Source organism: Coregonus clupeaformis, chromosome 37 (assembly GCF_020615455.1).
Source record: "Coregonus clupeaformis isolate EN_2021a chromosome 37, ASM2061545v1, whole genome shotgun sequence".
NCBI lineage: Eukaryota > Metazoa > Chordata > Actinopteri > Salmoniformes > Salmonidae > Coregonus > Coregonus clupeaformis.
This window is the reverse complement of record NC_059228.1, coordinates 13,375,978-13,400,496: the sequence shown is the minus strand read 5'-3', so window position 1 is coordinate 13,400,496 and position 24,519 is coordinate 13,375,978. Positions and strand designations below refer to the sequence as shown.

Here is a 24,519-nt window from a genome sequence, read left to right as displayed (position 1 = left end):
TACTAGCATTCATCCTCTATCTTATCTTCACAAAGTTGAAGTTTGAAAGATAAAGATTACGCAAACATGTTTTACTCACATCCTCCCACAGCTCACAGAATGACCTGTTTATGGTCTGCTGCCCTGTTACTCAAGTAATACACACACACACACACACACACATATACACTACCAGTCAAGTTTGGACACACCTACTAATTCAAGGGTTTTTCTTAATTTGAACTGTTTTTTACATTGTAGAATAATAGTGAAGACATAAACTATGAAATAACACATATGGAATCATGTAGTAACCAAAAAAGTGTTAAACAAATCAAAATATATTTTATATTTGAGATTCTTCAAATAGCCACCCTTTGCCTTGATGACAGCTTTGCACACTCTTGGCATTCTCTCAACCAGCTTCATGAGGTAGTCACCTGGAATGCATTTCAATTAACAGGTGTGCCTTCTTAAAAGTTAATTTGTGGACTTTCTTTCCTTCTTAATGTGTTTGAGCCAATCAGTTGTGTTGTGACAAGTTAGGGGGGTATACAGAAGATAGCCCTATTGGGTAAAAGACCAAGTCCATATTATGGCAAGAACAGCTCAAATAAGCAAAGAGAAACGACAGTCCATCATTACTTTAAGACATGAAGGTCAGTCAATACAGAACATTTAAAGAACTTTGAAAGTTTCTTCAAGTGCAGTCGCAAAAACCATCAAGTGCTATGATGAAATGGGCTCTCATGATGACCACCACAGGAATGGAAGACCCAGAGTTACCTCTGCTGCAGAGGATAAGTTCATTAGAGTTACCAGCCTCAGAAATTACAGGCCAAATAAGTGCTTCACAGAGTTCAAGTCACAGACACATCTCAACATCAACTGTTCAGAGGGGACTGTGTGAATCAGGCCTTCATGGTAGAATTGCTGCAAAGAAACCACTACTAAAGGACACCAATAATAAGAAGAGACCTGCTTGGGCCAAGAAACACGAGCAATGGACATTAGACCGGTGGAAATGTGTCCTTTGGTCTGGAGTCCAAATTGGAGATTTTTGGTTCCAACCGCCGTGTCTTTGTGAGACGCGGTGTGGGTGAACGGATGATCTCCGCATGTGTAGTTCCCACCGTAAAGCATGGAGGAGGAGGTGTTATGGTGTGGGGGTGCTTTGCTGGTGACACTGTTTGTGATTTATTTAGAATTCAAGGCACACTTAACCAGCATGGCTACCACAACATTCTGCAGCGATACGCCATCCCATCTGGTTTGGGCTTAGTGGGACTATCATTTGTTCTTCAACAGGACAATAACCCAACACACCTCCAGGCTGTGTAAGGGCTATTTTACCAAGAAGGAGAGTGATGGAGTGCTGCATCAGATAACCTGGCCTCCACAATCCCCCGACCTCAACCCAATTGAGATGGTTTGGGATGAGTCGGACGGCAGAGTGAAGGAAAAGCAGCCAACAAGTGCTCAGCATATGTGGGAACGCCTTCAAGACTGTTGGAAAAGCATTCCAGGTGAAGCTGGTTGAGAGAATGCCAAGTGTGCAAAGCTGTCATCAAGGCAAAGGGTGGTTATTTGAAGAATCTCAAATATGAAATATATTTTGATTTGTTTAACACTTTTTTGGTTACTGCATGATTCCATATGTTTTATTTCATAGTTTTGAGGTCTTCACTATTATTCTACAATGTAGAAAATAGTAAAAATAAAGAAAAACCCTTGAATGAGTAGGTGTGTCCAAACTTTTGACTGGTAGTATACACACACACATACCTGCGGTATGGAATAAATACTCCATGTTCAGTTAACTTTGGCTACGTTCCAATATCCACACTAGAATTCTGCTTACAATGCTTGCCAAATATATTGCTTAATTCTACATGGTATGTTAGTGTGGTTATTCAAATACACTTTCCGTGACATAGATTGACCAGGTGAATTCAGGTGAAAGCTATGATCCCTTATTGATGTCACCTGTTAAATCCACTTCAATCAGTGTAGATGAAGGGGAGGAAACAGGTTAAAGAAGGATTTTTAAGCCTTGACATAATTGAGACATGGATCGTGTATGTGTGCCATTCAGAGGGTGAATGGGCACGACAACAAAAGATTTAAGTGCCTTTGAACGGGGTATGGTAGTCGGTACCAGGCGCACCGGTTTGTGTCAAGAACTGCAACGCTGCTGGGTTTTTCACACTTAACAGTTTCCCGTATGTATCAAGAATGGTCCCACCACCCAAAGGACATCCAGCCAACGGCAGGCCAGTGGTCGAAAACTGGTCATTGATGAAAGAGGACAAAGGAGGCTGACACATTGTGCAGAGTAACAGCCGGGCCACAGTTAGTCAACTGACAGTCCAGTACAACATTGGTCCCCAAAGACCCATAAAATAATGCACAACTCGTCGTAGCAAAAAACAAGAAACTACCGTTGCATTGGGCTAAGGAACGAAAACACTGGAGAATTAGAAAAACATTGCCTGGTCTGATGAATCCCGGTTCCTGCTGTTTCACGCTGATGGGAGGACTAGGGAATGGAGAAAACCACATGCATCCATCATGCTGCGTGTCAAAATGACAGGCTGGTGGGGGTGGTGTGATGGTGTGGGGTGTGTTTTCATGGCACACATTGGGCCCCTTGGTAAAAGTGGAGCGAAGTTTGAATACTACAGAATATCTGAACATCATTGCCAATTAAGGTGCATTCCTTCATGGCAGCAGTGTATCCATCTGCAAATTAGATTTTTTCAGCAGGATAATGCCCCATGCCACAAGGCTAGGATTTTCCAGGAATGGTTCCACAAACATGACAGTGAATTCGGCTTACTGCTGTGGCCTTCCCAGTCACCAGTTCTCAATCCAATTGAGCATCTGTGGGATGAGCTGGAACGAGCTATTCGGAGTAGAGATCCACTACCAGCCAACTTGACACAACTGTGGGAAGCATTGGAGTTAACATGAGCCAGCATCCCTGTGGAACGCTTTCGACACCTTGTAGAGTCCATGCCCCGACGAATTGTGGCTGTTCTGAGGACAGAAGGGGAAGGTGGTGTAACTCAATATTACAAAGGTGTTCCTAATGTTTTATACACTCTGTGTACATATCACTTCATTCTAAGTGGAATATTATTGTGGACATTGATCGTTCATTCAAAAGGATTTTTCCACTAAGTATTCTGATTCTCCTCTTCAGAGACCCAGCAGGCCAGTGTGGACAGTCCAGGAGAGGTTTCCGTGGACGACGCAGAGGAATTGCTGAGATTGGCTGAGCTGATTGAGGGCGTGTCGGTTGATTGTCCTATGCTCACCTCAGAGACTCATTGTGAAGGTGAGGTTTTAAGCTACATTAGTTCTTATCACATTACATTCTAAGTATTTTAACAACTGAGAACTTATAGGACATGAGAAGTGTTTTTAAATAACGTACTACCAAAACTTGCATTTTTCCCATATATTTGTGGAAAAGTACTACTGCTACTAGTTTAACTAATTGTACTGAAACTTTAGCAGAGATGAGCTTTTGTTCATAAAGAATGTTAAAAATGTAGTCTCATATGCCCCCTAGTGGCATGGAAATTTTATGATATTATTTCAGATTCTTGCATTGCTGAAATGAAATGTGAGTGTAAAATGGAGTCCAAGTACCTGCCTCTAGCTGACAACAGTGATGTCATTTTAACAGGATTAAAGGGGGATCAGGTAGACAGAGGTGAAGATCTGGTGACACTACGCAGCAAAGATACCCTGGGACAGGTAAGACTCCTATCCTCCTCCTATCTTCCTCTTCTTCCTCCTCCTCCTCCTCCTTTCTCAGGATACTCCATGTTTTCCTCTCCTTCTATCTCTTATCACTTTCATAAACTTTCTCTCTTTCTGTATTGCAGATCCTGAAGACGAGATCCCATTGCGTGGACCGCCACAGCCAGAGTCTGGATGACATTCGCCTCTTCCCCCCTCCCGCCCCCCTCGGCACGACCCTCCCCACTGACTCCTCCCACAGCTACACCTTCGGCCTGCCCCTCCCGGACCCCCAGAGTAACGCTAAGAGCCCCCCAGGGTGTAACAACGGGGGCTACTACGTCCCCCTCCACTGCCCGGCTAAGGGCAGCTTCTATGGACACAGGTCTATGAACTGCCTCTCCCTTGATCTACTGGGAGACGAACAGCTGTTGGAGTTTATACTGTAGAACAACAGAGGACCAATGTCCTTCTTCAAGTCTATTCTCTATCTACATCCCCCTCCAATGAAACTGTAGGATACAGGGGAGTGGCTGCATGCAGCGAGAGTTCTAACTGTAGAACATAACGTTTTTACACTACCTGGCCGAACTGAACTGTGCTGGCCTAGTTACATCAAGGAGCATGGATGCCCCTCTTCAAGCCTGTGCTCTACTGTATGACACAGATACAGGGGAGAGGCTGCACAGAGATGTTGGACGACTTTATGGACCTTTTCAAGAGGAGAGAAGAAGTCTGACATTGATTGGTATAGGTAGCGTTCATTGTGAAACGGAAGGAGGCCATCGCCTTCAATAGTCATCCCAATACAGAACTACTCTACATATTTATTCAACATGTTTGACACTGTTTTAGTTTTACCTTTTTTAGAGACTTTGTACATAATTGTCTTATATTTTCTACTATTTTACTATATTTTTTACTTTTAGGTACTAACACATTGTAACCATATCAATAACTGTAAATTATACACAGCTGTATAGTCCTTATGTAAATAGGGGTGACCATTGCATTTCTTCTTCAGTTAGTTTCTTAATTGGTGTGTGTGAATCGTGGCATAGTTTGAACAGGCAGTACCTCCAGAATCCAAGTACTTTATGGTCTGTTGTGAAGAACAAAGTACTTTACTGCACGTTGACATCCTGTGTAAATGAAATGTATCGTCATTACATTAATAAAAATAACCAACACCATTTTTAATCCTACATTTTACTTTTGTTTCCTTTGTCAGTTTGTCTGTAAAAAAAGAATGCTCTGAAATGAACATCATACGTACACGATTGTGTATATTTGTTCTAATTCTGTCGCAATAATACTTAAGAATCAAATTGATATTTTATGATATTACAAGTCTGCCATAGCTCTAATAATGTTATTAATAAGCAGCACAGTTATGTACTTAGAACTATTACTGTGATTGTCTTCATGCATACACTGGAATTATTATATAAATTAAGCAATGACAAAGACTCTATGTTGCTCAGCTCACATATTGGGGTCAGTTACCTCTTTTTTATATTGCTTCTTTGTTACTATAGTGTGTAATTGGCGCACTTTGGATTAGATACAATAAGCCTAAATACTGATCTGATAAGGTATGATCTCTTTATTTTGATACTATACAGTCTATGGCAGTGGTATTCAAAGTCGGTTGCGACCCCTAGTGGGGTTGCGGGGGAACTGCACTGGTGTCGCCAAACTAAACAAAAATGTAAGCTTACGGGTTATTGCATGGGACAATATACAACGTTTTTGAGAAAGATATTTAGAAAAATTACATTTGATTGATTAAATGTATTTATTGGTTTCTTTTCAATTTGATAAGAGATTAAAATGTAATGAATTGAAGGTTATTTGTTGATGTAAAAATCTAATGTACCGATTTTAAGGTCGTGACATTATATTTGGCATGGGGTGAGGTAATTAGGAAATGAATGTGAAAAAAATTGGGTCCCCAGAAACTGTCAGAAAAAATGGGGTTCCCGCTGAAAAAGTTTGAATACCAGTGGTCTATGGTATGATCTTAATACTAATCCAAGGAAATATTGACATTATTTCCCCAGTTTATTTGCCTGTTATTTTGACAGTTTTTGAATGTTTTTGTTGATTTGCTCAAGAACACTCTCCTTCCAATGAAAGGCACAACTATTCTAGTGCGTTCTATTGGTGTATATTGTTATATGCATTGACGCTGAAAAGTATCTCCAGATCCACTGAATCTCAACAGGTCACATGGGCTTCATGTGACCCATGCATTTACTGCTACTCCTGAAATTGCCCTTCCTCTCAACCACACAACAAAATCAGTCTGACTGTCCTGCATGTTGCACCAAATGCACCTGCCTATAAAACAGCAAGAGAGAGTGAGGGGATCATCGAGTTGGTTGGGTAAGATTTTGTATCTGATAGGAATTATGTGAGTGGTCAGTGGTGGAGATCAGACAAATCTTGCGGGTCTGTCTCAAATTAGGGTTGTTTGAAATAAATTAAAAACCGTTTTTCACTTGCAGGTAATATATAGAGAGAGTTGTATAGAGTACAATCATTCCTACTGCTCAGGTTAAGTGAGCCACATTAATTTATATACATATTTGCAAATATGGTGCAGTGGGGCTAGTTTGAAGCTTTGGGTTGCTAAAAAGTGTTTTTATTTCAATTAAATTCATAGTGCTTTATTGGCATGAGAAACGCAACTCTCTCGCGAGAGTTGCGTTTGGCAACGGCGAGTGACGTATCAGGAAGTTTACATACCGACAAGAAACACGAGGGCATCTGTGAATCTTCGTACACACGTTGAAGTAGGCTTTTGAAATGTCTTCTATTTTAATAAATGCCCTTTTATCAAGTTGTCATGATCCGGATACTTTGTTTAACACGTTGTGCTGGCCAAGTGATCTGTGGCCGGAAACAGGAAGAGTAGAGGCACTGACAACGTTTATTGATGGGATTGGTAAACTACCCCAGTCGGACACATCTGACGATGGCGACTTTTCAACTGCAAAAAGAGACATCTTTCTACGAAAGGTTGAGTCGATCATTTGGACACAATGTTTACCACTTCTCTTGAAAGTCTCGAACGGAGACATGGCATGCAATGGTACAAGTGTGCAAGATGGAAGGGGTGAAATCACCAACGCTGTGTGCTGGCTTCTTTCTGTCTGCATCAACACACTGTGTGACACGGCAGTTTCAGGGCGAGTCGCCCGCACTGTCCTGCCATCCTTCCAGCTGCCAGACGGGGAGACGGAGGAAGAGCTTCCCGGTGAGGGGCGGCTGGGTATCGACGTGGCTATCGAAGCCATGTCAGTCATCCTACCCACTCTCTCATCCAACGAAGAATTGACCACGTCGATCCTCTCATCCGCCATGTCCTGTATAAAGACGTTATCGGATGCTCTGGTGTCCAAAATCACCGTTCGGCTTATTTTCACTCTCCTCAACTGCTACAGCGAGGAGAGGATAGCGAGTACACTCCAATTCATCTTAGAGGATCTGTGTAGCTGGCACAAGAGTGACAGCTCAAACACGAACTCACCTGTGGTGACAGAACGCACTTTGCTGTGTTTAACAGCTCTCTCCGACTATCTCTTCCCGCCTGCTAAACTACAGCTGCACGCCCCTCCTCAAAGTCTGAGCTATACTCGACCTGACCCTCGTCGTTCTCTGCAGTTCTGGAGGATTCTACAAGATGGACTGACCCACAAAGACAACGTGTCCCGGAAGCGGGCGTTGTACCTGCTGAAAAGGTGTGTCGCTCTGTCGGAGGATGAGGCGGCCGAGTTTCCAAGCAGTTCAGTGTCAATTGAAGGTAATATGCTAATAAATGTGACAGACAGACTGACAAGCTTGATTATAATATGATCCATATGAAGCCATTTTCTTCACTATACAGATTAATACTAAAGTCTGTAAAACAGTATAGTTTAGCCTAGTTGTAACAGTATAGTTTAGCCTAGTTGTAACTATGTGAGTCCTTTGCAGATGATGAGATCATATTCAGATGGGCCCCAGACAGAAGCAAGTTGCTCAGAGAGTTCTGGGAGGACTATGCCTTGGTTATGGAGACACTGGAGGAGAACCAGGTAAGGAATATTATGGGTAACACTTGCTATGAAACCCCTCTTCATAATGCATTATACATGCATTTATAACACCATTATAACGTCATAAACAACTATTACCTTTCCTCTGTTTCTTTCCAGATTCATGTGGTCCGCCCTGTGCTCAACAGAATCCATACCTTGATCCAAACAGCAGCGAATGATAGTCAAGGTTATGAGTGTGTTTGTGTCAACCATAAGGTGACAACCCAAACCTTTTAAAATCCTGCTAAATACTGCCTACCAATGGTCCATCTGTCTTCTCTCAGGCATCAGTCTGTTCCACCCGTCATGGCTGCTGGGTGTGTACCAACGTATGTTTCACAGTGAGAACAAGTCCGTCATGAGAGAGGGAGTGTGTCACCTTCTGGAACTCCAGGTGCTCCGACGCCCTGCCTTCGCCCTGGCCTTCTCACAGGTACCTGCTACACTTGGCAATCAGTGTTAGAACATCTACCCAGAATGACCAAATTCTAGGTTTTCCCTTTTATAATATAATAATATAATATGCAATTTAGCAGACGCTTTTATCCAAAGCGACTTACAGTCATGTGTGCATACATTTTTTACGTATGGGTGGTCCCGGGGATCGAACCCACTACCCTGGCGTTTTCTATGTTATTAGTGTATGCACTGTCCAATAGTCAGCTACTTCCTTCTCAGGAGTGGTGGATTGGTGGTTGTTTTGTTTCTTGGTTTGGTGGGTGAGATGAGGAGGGACGGTAGGTGTTTAGTGTATGAGAGATCTTCTTATCCTTTGTCCCCTTGTTCCTCAGTTCATTGTGGGTCCTTTTATGGATGTGATGTCTGAAAGCTCCCTCTTTCACAGGTGAGCCAGCGCTCATAGCAGCACAACAGCAAAACACAATATTGATTTATAGACACATAGATGATGCAGTTTCTGCTAGTGATGAAGTAGTGAATTAGGCCTATTTAGAGCGACTTCCACTCAACATGTTGAGGAGGCTTATGTCTCTCAATCTCCAGGACTGCAGGCCAGAGTGTAGGAGAGTGTCCTGAGCTGGGAGTCAAGCTGCAGGTCTTCATGGTCAGGTTCTTCAGCAGCCTGCCACAGGAGAACAGAGGTACTGTAACAGAGCTTCCACACAGGGCACTGAAAAACCTGGGCCATGTTCAGTAGGATACACCCTAGCACAACGTTTTGCAGAGGAAAATGAAAATCTGGGTTCTTCTTATTGGACAAATTCATGTACATTTCAAAAAGTTTTCTCCCAACTGAACTTGACCCAGATTTTTGTACTGTAGCTTGTTGTGGTGGTAATGCAAACAGTAATGACTGTTCATCAGAGATGGTCTGTAATGCTGATCCTCTGTCCTCTGTCTCCCCAGGCCCTGTAATGTTGATCCTCTGTCCTCTGTCTCCCCAGGTCGTGTAATGTTGATCCTCTGTCCTCTGTCTCCCCAGGTCCTGTAATGTTGATCCTCTGTCCTCTGTCTCCCCAGGTCCTGTAATGTTGAACCTCTGTCCTCTGTCTCCCCAGGTCCTGTAATGTTGATCCTCTGTCCTCTGTCTCCCCAGGTCCTGTAATGTTGAACCTCTGTCCTCTGTCTCCCCAGGTCCTGTAATGCTGATCCTCTGTCCTCTGTCTCCCCAGGTCCTGTAATGCTGATCCTCTGTCCTCTGTCTCCCCAGGTCCTGTAATGCTGATCCTCTGTCTCCCCAGGTCCTGTAATGCTGATCCTCTGTCCTCTGTCTCCCCAGGTCCTTTAATGTTGATCCTCTGTCCTCTGTCTCCCCAGGTCCTGTAATGTTGATCCTCTGTCCTCTGTCTCCCCAGGTCCTGTAATGCTGATCCTCTGTCCTCTGTCTCCCCAGGTCCTGTAATGCTGATCCTCTGTCCTCTGTCTCCCCAGGTCCTGTAATGTTGATCCTCTGTCCTCTGTCTCCCCAGGTCCTGTAATGTTGATCCTCTGTCTCCCCAGGTCCTGTAATGCTGATCCTCTGTCCTCTGTCTCCCCAGGTCCTGTAATGCTGATCCTCTGTCCTCTGTCTCCCCAGGTCCTGTAATGTTGATCCTCTGTCCTCTGTCTCCCCAGGTCCTGTAATGTTGATCCTCTGTCCTCTGTCTCCCCAGGTCCTGTAATGCTGATCCTCTGTCCTCTGTCTCCCCAGGTCCTGTAATGCTGATCCTCTGTCTCCCCAGGTCCTGTAATGCTGATCCTCTGTCCTCTGTCTCCCCAGGTCCTGTAATGTTGATCCTCTGTCCTCTGTCTCCCCAGGTCCTGTAATGCTGATCCTCTGTCCTCTGTCTCCCCAGGTCCTGTGTTGCTGCAGCTTGTCCAGGGGCTAGGCTCTCAACACTGGTGTTCTGTCCCCATCCTCTTCCTCTCTCAGGCCCTGTCCCACCTCCCTCCCTGCCCTCTCCTGGGCCCTGACGGCCTGCACGCTCTCAGGTAGCCTGTGGTTATGGGGCAAATCTGAAATAGTACCCTATTTGTTGGTCCAAAGCCCTATGAGTGCACTATATAGGGAATAGGGTGCCATTTCAAATGCAGCCATTGTCTAGACTCTAACTTGACATTAGGTAATTTATTTAGTGTTTATTATGGCCATAGTGGTATTGCTTGGTGTGGAAATGTGGATTCTATGAATCTCCATTGAACACTCTGCTTAGGCAATGGCTAGGGGTAATCTGTGTCCGGGAAACTGTCCCTAAGGGTTTCTGTGTTGTATCTCAGGGAGGTGCTTCGCTCCACCATGATCACCCACCAGGTGCTACTGAGAGGAGCGGCACAGTGTTTCCTGCTAAACACCGCCCTCTCCCTGACAGATGTGGTAAGACACTATGATGTGTTTGAGACTGTGCCACTTTGATGCAAAGTGATGACATTTATCACCCAAATACAGTGTTGGAGAAGAGATTATAGCTATCAGCATACAAATGACAACATAATGAAAATAGCCGTTGCTAAACATGGATGATATTTGTGCCATCTTTTGCAGACCTCAGTGACGTTGGATAATGTGTTTAGTTTGCTGGTGCACTTCAGAGCAGACGAGTCTCTATGTAGAGGGACAGTACTCTGGAATCAGGTACTGTGTGGGGGTGGAATGAGGGAAGAGGTCTGTTCTTTTCAAATGTAAAAATTATAATATTTAGTGTATTTCCATCAGTTTTCCCTTGTGTATTTGTGTCTCCTCACTAGCTGTGTGACTGGCTGGCTGAAAGTGAAGGCAGCTTCAGGCCCTGTGTCAGAGAATCAGGTGATGGTACCAGTACCAGTACTTCTCCAGAGAGAGAGACTGTGAGAGGCTACGTCCAACAACAGATGGAGGCCTTCCTCAGAGTCCCGGCTAGCACAGGTGAGTCCCGGCTAGCACAGGTGAGTCCCGGCTAGCACAGGTGAGTCCCGGCTAGCACAGGTGAGTCCCGGCTAGCACAGGTGAGTCCCGGCTAGCACAGGTGAATCCGTTTTTCCAATTACGAGTATTATCTGATCACGAATATCAACGGTTACAGATATGAGTATGTCTAGATGGACACACCTCTAGTATATACAATAGATGACTGTAATGATGAACTTTGTTGTGACGTCCTACAGAGCAGACAGACAGTGTACCAGACCCAGGAGAGGCTGAGCTGCTAGCCAGGGCCATCCTACTGTGTGTTGACACAGAGGAGAGGACTCAGAGGAGTTCTGGAGGAGAGGAGACTACTGGTGTCAGCAGTGGGATGGAGTCTGTCTTACGCCCCCTACTGGACACACTGAGCAGGCTCCACACTAATGTCTACCTGCCGCTACGCAAGACTGACAAGAGCCTGCAGCTGCTGCTACGACTACTGCAGCTCACACGCTCCAGACACACCCCTGCTGCAGTACTGCAGCTCACACGCTCCAGACACACCCCTGCTGCAGTACTGCAGCTCACACGCTCCAGACACACCCCTGCTGCAGTACTGCAGCTCACACGCTCCAGACACACCCCTGCTGCAGTACTGCAGCCAGAGAAAGAGCAAGGTATTTACTGTACTCTACTGTACTCTACTGTACTCTACTCTACTGTACTGTACTGTACTCTACCGTACTCTACTGTACTGTATTCTACTGTACTCTACCGTACTCTATTGTACTTTACTGTACTGTACTGTGCTGTACTCTGCTGTACTGTACTCTACCCTACTGTACTCTACTCTACTGTACTCTACTCTACTGTACTCTACTCTACTGTATTCTACTCTACTGTACTCTACCCTACTGTACTCTACTCTACTCTGCTCTACTCTACTCTACTCTGCTCTGCTCTGCTCTACTCTACTCTACTCTACTGTACTCTACTCTACTCTACTCTACTCCTCTTCTTTTCTCAACTTGACTCGAGTAGTGATCCATAGCAGTGATCCATAGCAGTGATTCATAGTAATGATCCATATTGATTCATTGCACTGGAAACATGCAACATCATATTTTCTGTATTGTAAAAATAAAAATGAATGTTTTTTGTCTTCTGTCTTATACAGAGGACAGTGTGACGGTCTCCATGGAAACGCTGATTCTGGGCGTGGTGGAGCCCATACAGGAGTTCATCCTCCGAAGACTGAGTGGAGAACTGCAGGAGGTGAAAATGCACGCTCACTCTCATTCACTCTCACTCACATCCTACAACATTGATCATGTACCTGCATTTATCCTCAGCCTGTGTTTTGTTTGTATGTCCTCTCCAGCTATGTGATGTAGAGCGTGCTGAGCTCTACCTGTCGGTGCTGAAGGAGGTGGTGCTGATGTACAGTGTGTTAGAGTGGAACCACTCCAATGTACAGGCCTATTTCCCCAGACTCCTCAGATACGTCCTGAGGACCCTAGAAGTTGACCAGGTATAGTACTACAGGATCTATCTACCCTCTCTCAAGCTGCTATCCTTCACTAGTCAATTCATAAATCATTGGATTCATGTGTCAATTTGAATAATGGGATATTTATTTTAGCGGTTACACTCTGATTTCAAAGAAGACTAGTTGAACTGCTATTTGTCATGACATATTGATATTTGTCATGGTTTTCACTATTGAACTGGAAGGGACTTCACTGTGTTTGTGTTTCTCTTAGATCCCCTCTGTGGCGGGTCAGGTGTCCAGGGCGGTTGCCATGGCGTCGTTGGCCATGACCTGTGAGGTTGCAGCGCTGGGAGTGTTCAACCTCCAATCAGAGACCATGATTCTACTGGTCGATCTGTGTTGCTACTTCTACTCCCCTGCTCCACCCCCAGCCCCTCCTCTCTCTCTGGCCAACTTCAACCAGACCCTGCTGAAACCTCCCACTGCAGATCAGTCAACAGGGTCAGTAGAGAACAGTAGAGTGTAGTATATAGTATGGATGGATGGTATTGTTTGAATGCAGATGTAATGTGTTGTTGTATAGTACACAACTAGTATAAACACTATATGGTCCTCATTTCTCTGACAGTCAGGGCTCTAAATTGTGACTGTTTTGGTCACATGCTCTTAAATATTTTGCTGTGCAACCTGGAATTTACATTTGGGAGAAAAAACATCTCCCAGAGGTTGCAACTCAAATGGTAAAATGGAGATTGTGTATGGGATATGGACAGCTAAATACAGTGAGCTCCAAAAGTATTGGGACAGTGACACATTTGTTGTTGTTTTGGCTCTGTACTCCAGCACTTTGGATTTTATACAATGACTATGAGGTTAAAGTGCAGACTGACAGCTTTAATTTGAGGGTATTTTCATCCATATCAGGTGGAGAAATTACAGCACTTTTTGTACATAGTCCCCCCCATTTTAGGGGACCAAAAGTATTGGGACAAATTCACTTACACTACCATTCAAAAGTTTGGGGTCACTTAGAAATGTCCTTGTTTTCCATGAAAACACACATGAAATGAGTTTGAATAGGAAATATAGCAAAATGCATAGGAAATGTAGTCATTGACAAGGTTAGAAATAATGATTTTTAATTGAAATAATAATTGTGTCCTTCAAACTTTGCTTTTGTCAAAGAATCCTCCATTTGCAGCAATTACAGCCTTGCAGACCTTTGGCATTCTAGTTGTCAATTTGTTGAGGTAATCTGAAGAGATTTCACCCCATGCTTCCTGAAGCACCTCCCACAAGTTGGATTGGCTTGATGGGCACTTCTTACGTACAATAAGGTCAAGCTGCTCCCACAACAGCTCAATAGGGTTGAGATCCGGTGAATGTGCTGGCCACTCCATTATAGACAGAATACCAGCTGACTGCTTCTTCCCTAAATAGTTATTGCATAGTTTGGGGCTGTGCTTTGGGTCATTGTCCTGTTGTAGGAGGAAATTGGCTCCAATCAAGCGCCGTCCACAGGGTATGGCATGGCATTGCAAAATGGAGTGATAGCCTTCCTTCTTCAAGATCCCTTTTACCCTGTACCAATCTCCCACTTTACCACCACCAAAGCACCCCCAGACCATCACATTGCCTCCACCATGCTTGACAGATGGCATCAAGCACTCCTCCAGCATCTTTTCATTTGGTCTGCGTCTCACAAATGTTCTTCTTTGTGATCCGAACACCTCAAACTTTGATTCGTCTGTCCATAACACTTTTTTCAAATCTTCCTCTGTCCAGTGTCTGTGTTCTTTTGCCCATCTTAATCTTTCAGTCTGAGATATTGCTTTTTCTTTGCAACTCTGCCTAGAAGGTCAGCATCCCGGAGTCGCCTCTTCACTGTTGACATTGAGACTGGTGTTTTGCAAGTACTATTTAATGAAGCTGCCAGTTGAGGACCTGTGAGGCGTCTGTTTCTCAAACTAGACACTCTAATGTATTTGTCCTCTTGCTCAGTTGTGCACCGGGGCCTCCCACTCCTCTTTCTATTCTGGATAGAGCCAGTTTGCGCTGTTCTGTGAAGGGAGTAGTACACAGCGTTGTACGAGATCTTCAGTTTCTTGGCAATTTCTTGCATGGAATAGCCTTCATTTCTCAGAACAAGAATAGACTGACGAGTTTCAGAAGAAAGTTATTTGTTTCGGCCATTTTGAGCCTGTAATCGAACCCACAATTGCTGATGCTCCAGATAGTCAACTAGTCTCAAGAAGGCCAGTTTTATTGCTTCTTTAATCAGCACAACAGTTTTCAGCTGTGCTAACATAATTGCAAAAGGGTTTTCTAATGATCAATCAGCCTTTTAAAATGATAAACTTGGATTAGCAAACACAATGTGCCATTGGAACACAGGACTGATGGATGCTGATAATGGGCCTCTGTACGTCTATGTAGATATTCCATTAAAAATCAGCCGTTTCCAGCTACAATAGCCATTTACAACATTAACAATGTCTACACTGTATTTCTGATCAATTTGATGTTATTTTAATGGTAAAAAAATTGCTTTTCTTTCGAAAACAAGGACATTTCTAAGTGACCCCAAACTTTTGAACGGTAGTTTATATGTGTATTAAAGTAGTCAAAAGTTTAGTATTTGGTCCAATATTCCCAGAACACAATGATTACATCAAGCTTGTGACTCTACAAACTTGTTGGATGTATTTGCTGTTTGTTTGTGTTGTATTTCGGATTATTTTGTGCCCACATAAAGAATCTCCAATCCAAAGTTAAATCTAGAATCGGCTTCCTATTTCGCAACAAAGCCTCCTTCACTCATGCTGCCAAACATGCCCTCGTAAAACTGACTATCCTACCGATCCTTGACTTTGGCGATGTCATTTACAAAATAGCCTCCAACACTCTACTCAGCAAATTGGATGTAGTCTATCACAGTGCCATCCGTTTTGTCTCCAAAGCCCCATACACTACCCACCACTGTGACCTGTACGCTCTTGTTGGCTGGTCCTCACTACATGTTCGTCGTCAAACCCACTGGCTCCAGGCCATCTATAAATCACTGCTAGGCAAATCCCCGCCTTATCTTAGCTCATTGGTCACCATAGCAGCACCCACCCGTAGTCTGCGCTCCAGCAGGTATATCTCACTGGTCATTCCCAAAGCCAACACCTCCTTTGGCCGCCATTCCTTCCAGTTCTCTGCTGCCAATGACTGGAACGAATTGCAAAAATCTCTGAAGCTGGAGACTCTTATCTCCCTCAATAACTTTAAGCATCAGTTGTCAGAGCACCTTACCGATCACTGCACCTGTACACAGCCCATCTGAAATTAGCCCACCCAACTACCTCATCCCTATATTGTTATTTATTTTGCTCTTTTGCACCCCAGTATCTCTATTTGCACATAATCTCTTGCACATCTAGCATTCCAGTGTTAATACTATTGTAATTATTCTGCACTATAGCCTATTTATTGCCTTACCTCCATAACTTGCTACATTTGCACACACTGTATATATATTTTCTGTTGTATTTTTGACTTTATGTTTTTTACCCCATATGTAACTCTGTGTTGTTTTTATTGCACTGCTTTGCTTTATCTTGGCCAGGTCGCAGTTGTAAATGAGAACCTGTTCTTAACTGGCTTACCTGGTTAAATAAAGGTGAAAAAAAAAAAAATATATATTGATTTTGATAGGATCTCTTTTAGCCCGAAGGCTAGTCTTCCAAGAGTTCTTAAGAAATATAAAAAACATACAGAAATTTGAAAAACAACAATAGCAAAGTAAGAACACAAACAAGATCCATGTTTCTATTACCTCTACATATTACACGTTACACACCCCAGCCTACCCCTTCTCCACCCACATACTGTTTTTTTACATTTTAAATCAATTAGCAGTCGCTCTTATCCAGAGCAACTTACAGCAGTGAGTGCATAATTTTTTTTTTTTCTCGTACTGGTCCCCCGTGGGAATCAAACCTACAACCCTGGCGTTGCAAACGCCATGCTCTACCAACTGAGCTACACAGGACCTATACCTCATGTGCATATTAATTTAAATACAACAGAACATATTACAATAACCTCTTAGACTCACTCTAGTCGTTCAAAACATTTTGTGAATTTATCTCTTAAAACAACTATTTGTCAAGTTTAAAAACAACTTTCAAGGAGTTCCAGGACTACACTGCCCTGAAACTAAAAGCTATTTTGCACAGCTCTAATGTGGGTTTTGGTGGCCTTGGTAATCAGAGGTCCCTAGTAGAAGTAATGTGTGTGTGTGTGTGTGTGTGTGTGTGTGTGTGTGTGTGTGTGTGTGTGTGTGTGTGTGTGTGTGTGTGTGTGTTGTCTGGGAGATAGTAGTAATCAGAGGGCCTTACTGATATCTCTGATAATTAAGAGTTTGTCATCTGTCTACAGTGTTTCAGAGCAGGGTCCTCTCCTCCAGGACTGGGGCCGAATGGCAGCTCATTTCATCCGGGACCAGTGGACGTGCCTGGGCTACGGGAGGAGGATAGGACCCCCCGGGCCCATGGAGCTCCCCAGGGCGTCAGGGTCTCTCCAGGCTGCTATAGAGGCCCTGTCTCTGCTACCCAGTGGCCTGGTACTGCCTGTACTGGACTTCATGGCCTCCATGTTGCCACAGGTGAGTCTCTCTTTTTTTTCCCACCTTTATTTAACCAGGTAAGCCAGTTGAGAACAAGTTCTCATTTACAACTGCGACCTGGCCAAGATAAAGCAAAGCAGTGCGATAAAAACAACAACACAGAGTTACATATGGAATAAACAAAATGTACAGTCAATAACACAATAGAAAATCTATATACAGTGTGTGCAAATGTAGTAAGTTATGGAGGTAAGGCAATAAATAGGCCATAGTGCAAAATAATTACAATTTAGTATTAACACTGGAATGCTAGATGTGCAGAAGATGATGTGCAAATAGAGATACTGGGGTGCAAATTAGCAAAATAAATAACAATATGGGGATGAGGTAGTTGGGTGGGCTAATTTCAGATGGGCTGTGTACAGGTGCAGTGATCGGTAAGCTACTCTGACAACTGATGCTTAAAGTTAGTGAGGGAGATAAGAGTCTCCAGCTTCAGAGATTTTTGCAGTTTGTTCCAGTCATTAGTAGCAGAGAACTGGATGGAATGGCGGCCAAAGGAGGTGTTGGCTTTGGGGATGACCAGTGAGATATACCTGCTGGAGCGCATACTACGGGTGGGTGTTGCTATGGTGACCAATGAGCTAAGATAAGGCGGGGATTTGCCTAGCAGTGATTTATAGATGACCTGGAGCCAATGGGTTTGGCGACGAATATGTAGTGAGGGCCAGCCAACGAGAGCGTACAGGTCACAATGGTGGGTAGAATATGGGGCTTTGGTGACAAAACGGATGACACTGTGATATACTACATCTAATTTGCTGAGTAGAGTGTTGGAGGCTATTTTGTAAATGACATCGCCGAAGTCAAGGATCGGTAGGATAGTCAGTTTTACGAGGGCATGTTTGGCAGCATGAGTGAAGGAGGCTTTGTTGCAAAATAGGAAGCCGATTCTAGATTTAACTTTGGATTGGAGATGCTTAATGTGAGTCTGGAAGGAGAGTTTGTGGTCTAACCAGACACCTAGGTATTTGTAGTTGTCTACATATTCTAAGCCAGACCCGCCGAGAGTAGTGATTCTAGTCGGCAGGCGGGTGCAAGCAGCATTCGATTGAAGAGCATGCATTTAGTTTTACTAGCGTTTAAGAGCAGTTGGAGGCTATGGAAGGAGTGTTGTATGGCATTGAAGCTTGTTAGGAGGTTTGTTAACAGTGTCCAATGAAGGGCCAGATGTATACAAAATGGTGTCGTCTGCATAGATGTGGATCTGAGAGTCACCAGCAGCAAGAGCGACATCATTGATATACACAGAGAATAGAGTCGGCCCGAGAATTGAACCCTGTGGCACCCCCATAGAGACTGCCAGAGGTAGTTGGTGAACCAGGGGAGGCAGTCATTTGAGAAACCAAGGCTATTTAGTCTACCAATAAGAATGCAGTGATTTACAGAGTCAAAAGCCTTGGCCAGGTCGATGAAGACAGCTGCACAGTACTGTCTTTTATCGATCGCGGTTATAATATCGTTTAGGACCTTTTGCGTGGCTGAGGTGCACGGAAACCAGATTGCATAGCGCAGAAGGTACGGTGGGATTCGAAATGGACGGTGATCTGTAACAGTTTGGATCTAGAGTGTCACCCCCTTTGAAGAGGGGGTTGACTGCGGCAGCTTTCCAATCTCTGGGGATCTCAGATGATACGAAAGAGAGGTTGAACATGCTAGTAATAGGGGTTGCTACAATTTCGGCGGCTAATTTTAGAAAGAAAGGATCCAGATTGTCTAGCCCAGCTGATTTGTAGGGGTCCAGATTTTGCAGCTCTTTCAGAACATCAGCTATCTGAATTTGGGTGAATGAGAAGCGGGGGGGGGCATGGGAAAGTTGCAAGGGGGGGCAGAGCTGGTGGCCGGGGTAGGGGTAGCCAGGTGGAAAACATGGCCAGCCGTAGCAAAATGCTTATTGAAATTCTCGATTATCGTAGATTTATCGGTGGTGACAGTGTTTCTTAGCCTCAGTGCAGTGGGCAGCTGGGAGGAGGTGCTCTTATTTTCCATGGACTTTACAGTGTCCCAAAACTTTTTGGCGTTAGTGCTACAGGATGCAAATTTCTGTTTGAAAAAGCTAGCCTTTGCTTTCCTAACTGATTGTGTATATTGGTTCCTGACTTCCCTGAAAAGTTGCATATCGCGGGGGCTGTTCGATGCTAATGCAGTACGCCACAAGATGTTTTTGTGCTGGTCAAGGGCAGTCAAGTCTGGGGTGAACCAGGGGCTATATCTGTTCTTAGTTCTGAATTTTTTGAATGGGGCATGCTTATTTAAGATGAGGGAAAGCACTTTTAAAGAACAACCAGGCAGCCTCTACTGACGGAATGAGGTCAATATTCATCCAGGATACCCGGGCCAGGTCAAGTAGAAAGGCCTGCTCGCTAAAGTGTTTTAGGGAGCGTTTGACAGTGATGAGGGGTGGTTGTTTGACCTCTGACCCATTACGGACGCAGGCAATGAGGCAGTGATCGCTGAGATCCTGGTTGAAGACAGCAGAGGTGTATTTAGAGGGTCAATTAGTCAGGATGATATCTATGAGGGTGCCCATGTTTACGGATTTAGGGTTGTACCTGGTAGGTAACTTGATAATTTGTGTGAGATTGAGGGCATCTAGTTTAGATTGTAGGACGGCCGGGGTGTTAAGCATATCCCAGTTTAGGTCACCAAGCAGTATGAACTCTGAGGATAGATGGGGGGCAATAAATTCACATATGGTGTCCAGGGCACAGCTGGGGGCTGAGGGGGGTCTGTAGCAAGCAGCAACAGTGATAGACTTATTTCTGGAGAGGTGTATTTTTAGAAGTAGAAGCTGTTTGGGCACAGACCTGGATAGTATGATAGAGCTCTGCAGGCTATCTCTACAGTAGATTGCAACTCCGCCCCCTTTGGCAGTTCTATCTAGATGGAAAATGTTGTAGTTGGGGATGGAAATTTCAGAGTTTTTGGTGCTTCCTAAGCCAGGATTCAGACACTGCTAGAACATCAGGGTTGGCGGAGTGTGCTAACACAGTGAGTAAAATGCAAAAAGCAAAGACTTTTACGGTTACAGAAGTCAACAAATGATAGCTCCTGGGGAGTAGGAGTGATACTGGGGGCTACAGGGCCTGGGTTAACCTCTACATCACCAGAGGAACAGAGGAGGAGTAGAATAAGGATACAACTGATATGGTCATGTCCACTACCTAGCTGAGACATTGCTTCTCATCCAGCTCTCTACAGGTTTGTCCACACCAACAACCATGTTTAAAGGGATAGTTCACCCAAATTACTAAATTACATATTTCCTTACCTTGTAAGCAGTCTATGGGGAAAGACAGTGAAATCCAAGCCTTGGTTTTGTTTAACAACTGATTTAGACAGCAACAGTGTTTCAGAAGAAAAAAAAAGGATATAGTGGCCATGTGGTCAACACATTTATGTCCTGTTTTATATGGCTTCTGATAAGGCCATATGAGATAGTGAACCTGTATTCCCCCCTCCCACCACCAGGTGGCACTGTCTGAGGAGGCCCTCTGTGTAGAGGCTGTGACTGTCTCCTGGAAGTTGGTGCTGGGACTGAGCAGTAACCCTCATGAATTCTGGCCCACCCTGCAGGGCTTTGTGTCCATGGCCTTTCACCACAGCCTGTTGGCGTTAACAGAGGAGCAGGCACCTGTGCTCACTGCTATTCTACAACAGGTAACTAGAGGGAGGCATGGGGGATCAACACCTGGGTTCAAATGGTGTTTAAAATCTTTCAAATACTTTGAGCTTTTGACTGAGCCCACAGATGAGCGGGCTTTGTACTTCTGGGACTATTCAATTGGTTCCATTTCACCAGGCAAGTTCAATCAAGAGCAGCTAAAGTATTTTATTAAAGAAAATAAATACTAATTGAACCCAGGTCTGGATGGAATAGATCCGTGTGGTGTCAGGCAACTTACTACATATTCACTACTTGGAGAAATGTGTCTTGGCAAGTAGTTTCAGGTATATGTTCAACAGAAAATGTAGTGGTTATCATGGGTATTAATAACACAACATTGATGTGGACACAGTTGATGTGTAATTAACCCACTACTGACTCCACTTCATTTCTAGATAGCTGTTGAGCTGACGGACCTCTCCCAGGCCAAGACCGGTGTATTCAACGTGCTGATCCAACACTGCTGCCACACCTGGCTGCCCTCTGACCCAGGAAGTGAAGGCCAGAGCCAATCAGACGCCATGTTCTCCAGTGCCCTACTGCACCCTGACATCCTGACTGAGGCATGTGTGTATGGACCCGTGTTCAGGAGGGACCAAAGGTGTGTGTGTGTGTGTGGGGAGTGTGAGGAGTGTGTGAGAAAGAGAGTGAGTGTTAGTGAGTGAGAGTGGAAGTGAGTGAGAGTGGCTGAGAGTAAGTGAGAGTGACTGAGTGTTCAGGGCTTATTGCAGTGGTTGTTCTAAATGTTGTGGACTGAGGGTCATGTCATGTCTGGATAATGGCTGGTCTTCTCCATAGGCTGATCCAGGAGGTCCAGGTCTATGTGGAGGGGCTTGGAGAGGAGTGTGCTGCTAACACCACTGTCCCCAGGTCAGCTGCTGAACTCAGTTCATGTACTTTACTGTACTATACTGTAGTCTACTCTACTCTACTACTGTGGTCCTCTGGAGCTCAGTTGGTAGAGCATGGTGGTTGCAACTCCAGGATAGTGGGTTTGATTCCCAGGACCACCCATACGTAAAATTTATGCATACATGACTGTAAGTTGCTTTGGATAAAGGTGTCTGCTAAATGGCATATATTGGTATTATTTATTACTGTAGTGGGACTGGAACCTATTACCTGACCCCTCACTGTAGTGGGACTGGAACCTATTACCAAACTCTCACTATAGTGGGACTGGAACCTATTACCTGACCCCTCACTGCACTGGGACTGGAACCTATTACCTGACTCCTCACTGTACTGGGATTGGAACCTATTACCTGACCCCTCACTATAGTGGGACTGGAACCTATTACCTGACCCCTCACTATAGTGGGACTGGAACCTATTACCTGACCCCTCACTGTACTGGGACTGGAACCTATTACCTGACCCCTCACTGTACTGGGACTGGAACCTATTACCTGACCGCTCACTGTACTGGGACTGGGACTGGAACCTATTACCTGACCCCTCACTCTACTGGGACTGGAACCTATTACCTGACCCCTCACTCTACTGGGACTGGAACCTATTACCTGACCCCTCACTGTACTGGGACTGGAACCTATTACCTGACCGCTCACTGTACTGGGACTGGGACTGGAACCTATTACCTGACCCCTCACTATAGTGGGACTGGAACCTATTACCTGACCCCTCACTGTACTGGGACTGGAACCTATTACCTGACCCCTCACTGTACTGGGACTGGAACCTATTACCTGACCCCTCACTATAGTGGGACTGGAACCTATTACCTGACCCCTCACTCTACTGGGACTGGAACCTATTACCTGACCCCTCACTCTACTGGGACTGGAACCTATTACCTGACCCCTCACTCTACTGGGACTGGAACCTATTACCTGACCCCTCACTATAGTGGAACTGGAACCTATTACCTGACCCCTCACTGTACTGGGACTGGAACCTATTACCTGACCCCTCACTGCACTGGGACTGGAACCTATTACCTGACCCCTCACTGTACTGGGACTGGAACCTATTACCTGACCCCTCACTGTACTGGGACTGGAACCTATTACCTGACCCCTCACTATAGTGGGACTGGAACCTATTACCTGACCCCTCACTATAGTGGGACTGGAACCTATTACCTGACCCCTCACTGCACTGGGACTGGAACCTATTACCTGACCCCTCACTATAGTGGGACTGGAACCTATTACCTGACCCCTCACTGTACTGGGACTGGAACCTATTACCTGACCCCTCACTATAGTGGGACTGGAACCTATTACCTGACCCCTCACTATAGTGGGACTGGAACCTATTACCTGACCCCTCACTATAGTGGGACTGGAACCTATTACCTGACCCCTCACTGTACTGGGACTGGAACCTATTACCTGACCCCTCACTGCACTGGGACTGGAACCTATTACCTGACCCCTCACTATAGTGGGACTGGAACCTATTACCTGACCCCTCACTGTAGTGGGACTGGAACCTATTACCTGACCCCTCACTGTACTGGGACTGGAACCTATTACCTGACCCCTCACTATAGTGGGACTGGAACCTATTACCTGACCCCTCACTATAGTGGGACTGGAACCTATTACCTGACCCCTCACTGTACTGGGACTGGAACCTATTACCTGACCCCTCACTATAGTGGGACTGGAACCTATTACCTGACCCCTCACTGTAGTGGGACTGGAACCTATTACCTGACCCCTCACTCTACTGGGACTGGAACCTATTACCTGACCCCTCACTGTACTGGGACTGGAACCTATTACCTGACCCCTCACTGCACTGGGACTGGAACCTATTACCTGACCCCTCACTGTACTGTGTTGGGGCTAAATAAAACATGGAGTTGACCATGTCACTGACAATAGTGGACATTCTTTGTACTATAGTCAACAGTGAATGTAGTCCATATTTCTCATCAGAGATACATTTATCTCTGTGCTTTCTCTCTCTCAGTGACAACAGGGATGACCAGTTCCCACGTGTGTGTGTCCTGGCGTTCCTCAGCCGCCTCCAGCCCTCTAATCAGCTGCATGAGAGACTGATGGAAGAGCTGGTTCTCCGCTTGCTGAAGAAGGTAAGACCAGGGCTCTTCCTCAGTTAGTCTTTCCTCGCGGCCTCTCTCCTTACCTCCTTGTCAAAATGCATTAGAGGAGAACATCCAAGGTTCCTCCTCTCAGATCTTATCCTCCAATGAATTTTGAGCAGGAGACGACCAGAGAGGACGGTAGGAATCAAGGAAAGACTGACACTGCTGGAGATTTGGCTTGTTCATAGTCCATGATGTCTACTCATTCAGTGTGTTCACAGCATCACACACATGAATCCAGTTCATACTCCAGTAATATATTAAAGACCATTGTCCATCTCCCTGAGCTCCAACACAGTAGTTATTAGTTAATGTGTAGTTTTAAAGATAAGTATTTTTCTCTTTCAGGATGAGGCCATATCTAAGTCGAAACAGCGTTACTATAGCAACTCCCTGCAGCATCGCGTGAAGAACAGGGTGTGGCAGACACTGCTGATGCTGCTACCCAAACTGAGAGCGGTGAGACACACACACACACA

At 44.8% G+C, this 24,519-nt stretch overlaps 2 protein-coding genes across 8 annotated transcripts in view; both read left to right on the top strand.

Annotated features, from left to right (window-relative positions):
- The window catches only part of zgc:172136 (uncharacterized protein LOC566376 homolog), a 53,189-nt gene extending 48,248 nt beyond the window's left edge, over nucleotides 1–4,941 (top strand). For all 4 annotated transcript variants that reach the window (XM_045211546.1, XM_041867645.2, XM_041867713.2 and 1 more), the window contains 3 exons: nucleotides 3,185–3,319; nucleotides 3,674–3,744; nucleotides 3,876–4,941. In XM_045211546.1, the coding sequence (XP_045067481.1) occupies nucleotides 3,185–3,319; nucleotides 3,674–3,744; nucleotides 3,876–4,178 (509 nt within the window). In that variant the 3' untranslated portion in view covers nucleotides 4,179–4,941. The remainder of the gene's footprint in view (nucleotides 1–3,184; nucleotides 3,320–3,673; nucleotides 3,745–3,875) is intronic.
- Nucleotides 4,942–6,431: 1,490 nt separating this feature from the next.
- tarbp1 (TAR (HIV-1) RNA binding protein 1) overlaps nucleotides 6,432–24,519 on the top strand; it is a 36,017-nt gene continuing 17,929 nt past the window's right edge. The window contains exons 1-20 of one of the 4 annotated variants that reach the window (XM_045211545.1): nucleotides 6,432–7,537; nucleotides 7,711–7,811; nucleotides 7,932–8,001; nucleotides 8,099–8,247; nucleotides 8,606–8,658; nucleotides 8,817–8,914; nucleotides 10,109–10,244; nucleotides 10,530–10,626; nucleotides 10,795–10,884; nucleotides 10,998–11,154; nucleotides 11,394–11,810; nucleotides 12,311–12,408; nucleotides 12,515–12,664; nucleotides 12,897–13,126; nucleotides 17,051–17,276; nucleotides 20,769–20,957; nucleotides 21,360–21,565; nucleotides 21,763–21,834; nucleotides 23,908–24,028; nucleotides 24,389–24,499. In XM_045211545.1, coding sequence (XP_045067480.1) covers nucleotides 6,541–7,537; nucleotides 7,711–7,811; nucleotides 7,932–8,001; nucleotides 8,099–8,247; nucleotides 8,606–8,658; nucleotides 8,817–8,914; nucleotides 10,109–10,244; nucleotides 10,530–10,626; nucleotides 10,795–10,884; nucleotides 10,998–11,154; nucleotides 11,394–11,810; nucleotides 12,311–12,408; nucleotides 12,515–12,664; nucleotides 12,897–13,126; nucleotides 17,051–17,276; nucleotides 20,769–20,957; nucleotides 21,360–21,565; nucleotides 21,763–21,834; nucleotides 23,908–24,028; nucleotides 24,389–24,499 — 3,768 coding nt within the window. In that variant the 5' untranslated portion in view covers nucleotides 6,432–6,540. The remainder of the gene's footprint in view (nucleotides 7,538–7,710; nucleotides 7,812–7,931; nucleotides 8,002–8,098; nucleotides 8,248–8,605; nucleotides 8,659–8,816; nucleotides 8,915–10,108; nucleotides 10,245–10,529; nucleotides 10,627–10,794; nucleotides 10,885–10,997; nucleotides 11,155–11,393; nucleotides 11,811–12,310; nucleotides 12,409–12,514; nucleotides 12,665–12,896; nucleotides 13,127–17,050; nucleotides 17,277–20,768; nucleotides 20,958–21,359; nucleotides 21,566–21,762; nucleotides 21,835–23,907; nucleotides 24,029–24,388; nucleotides 24,500–24,519) is intronic. The other 3 variants (XR_006657915.1, XM_045211544.1, XM_045211543.1) reach the window with 3 other exon arrangements.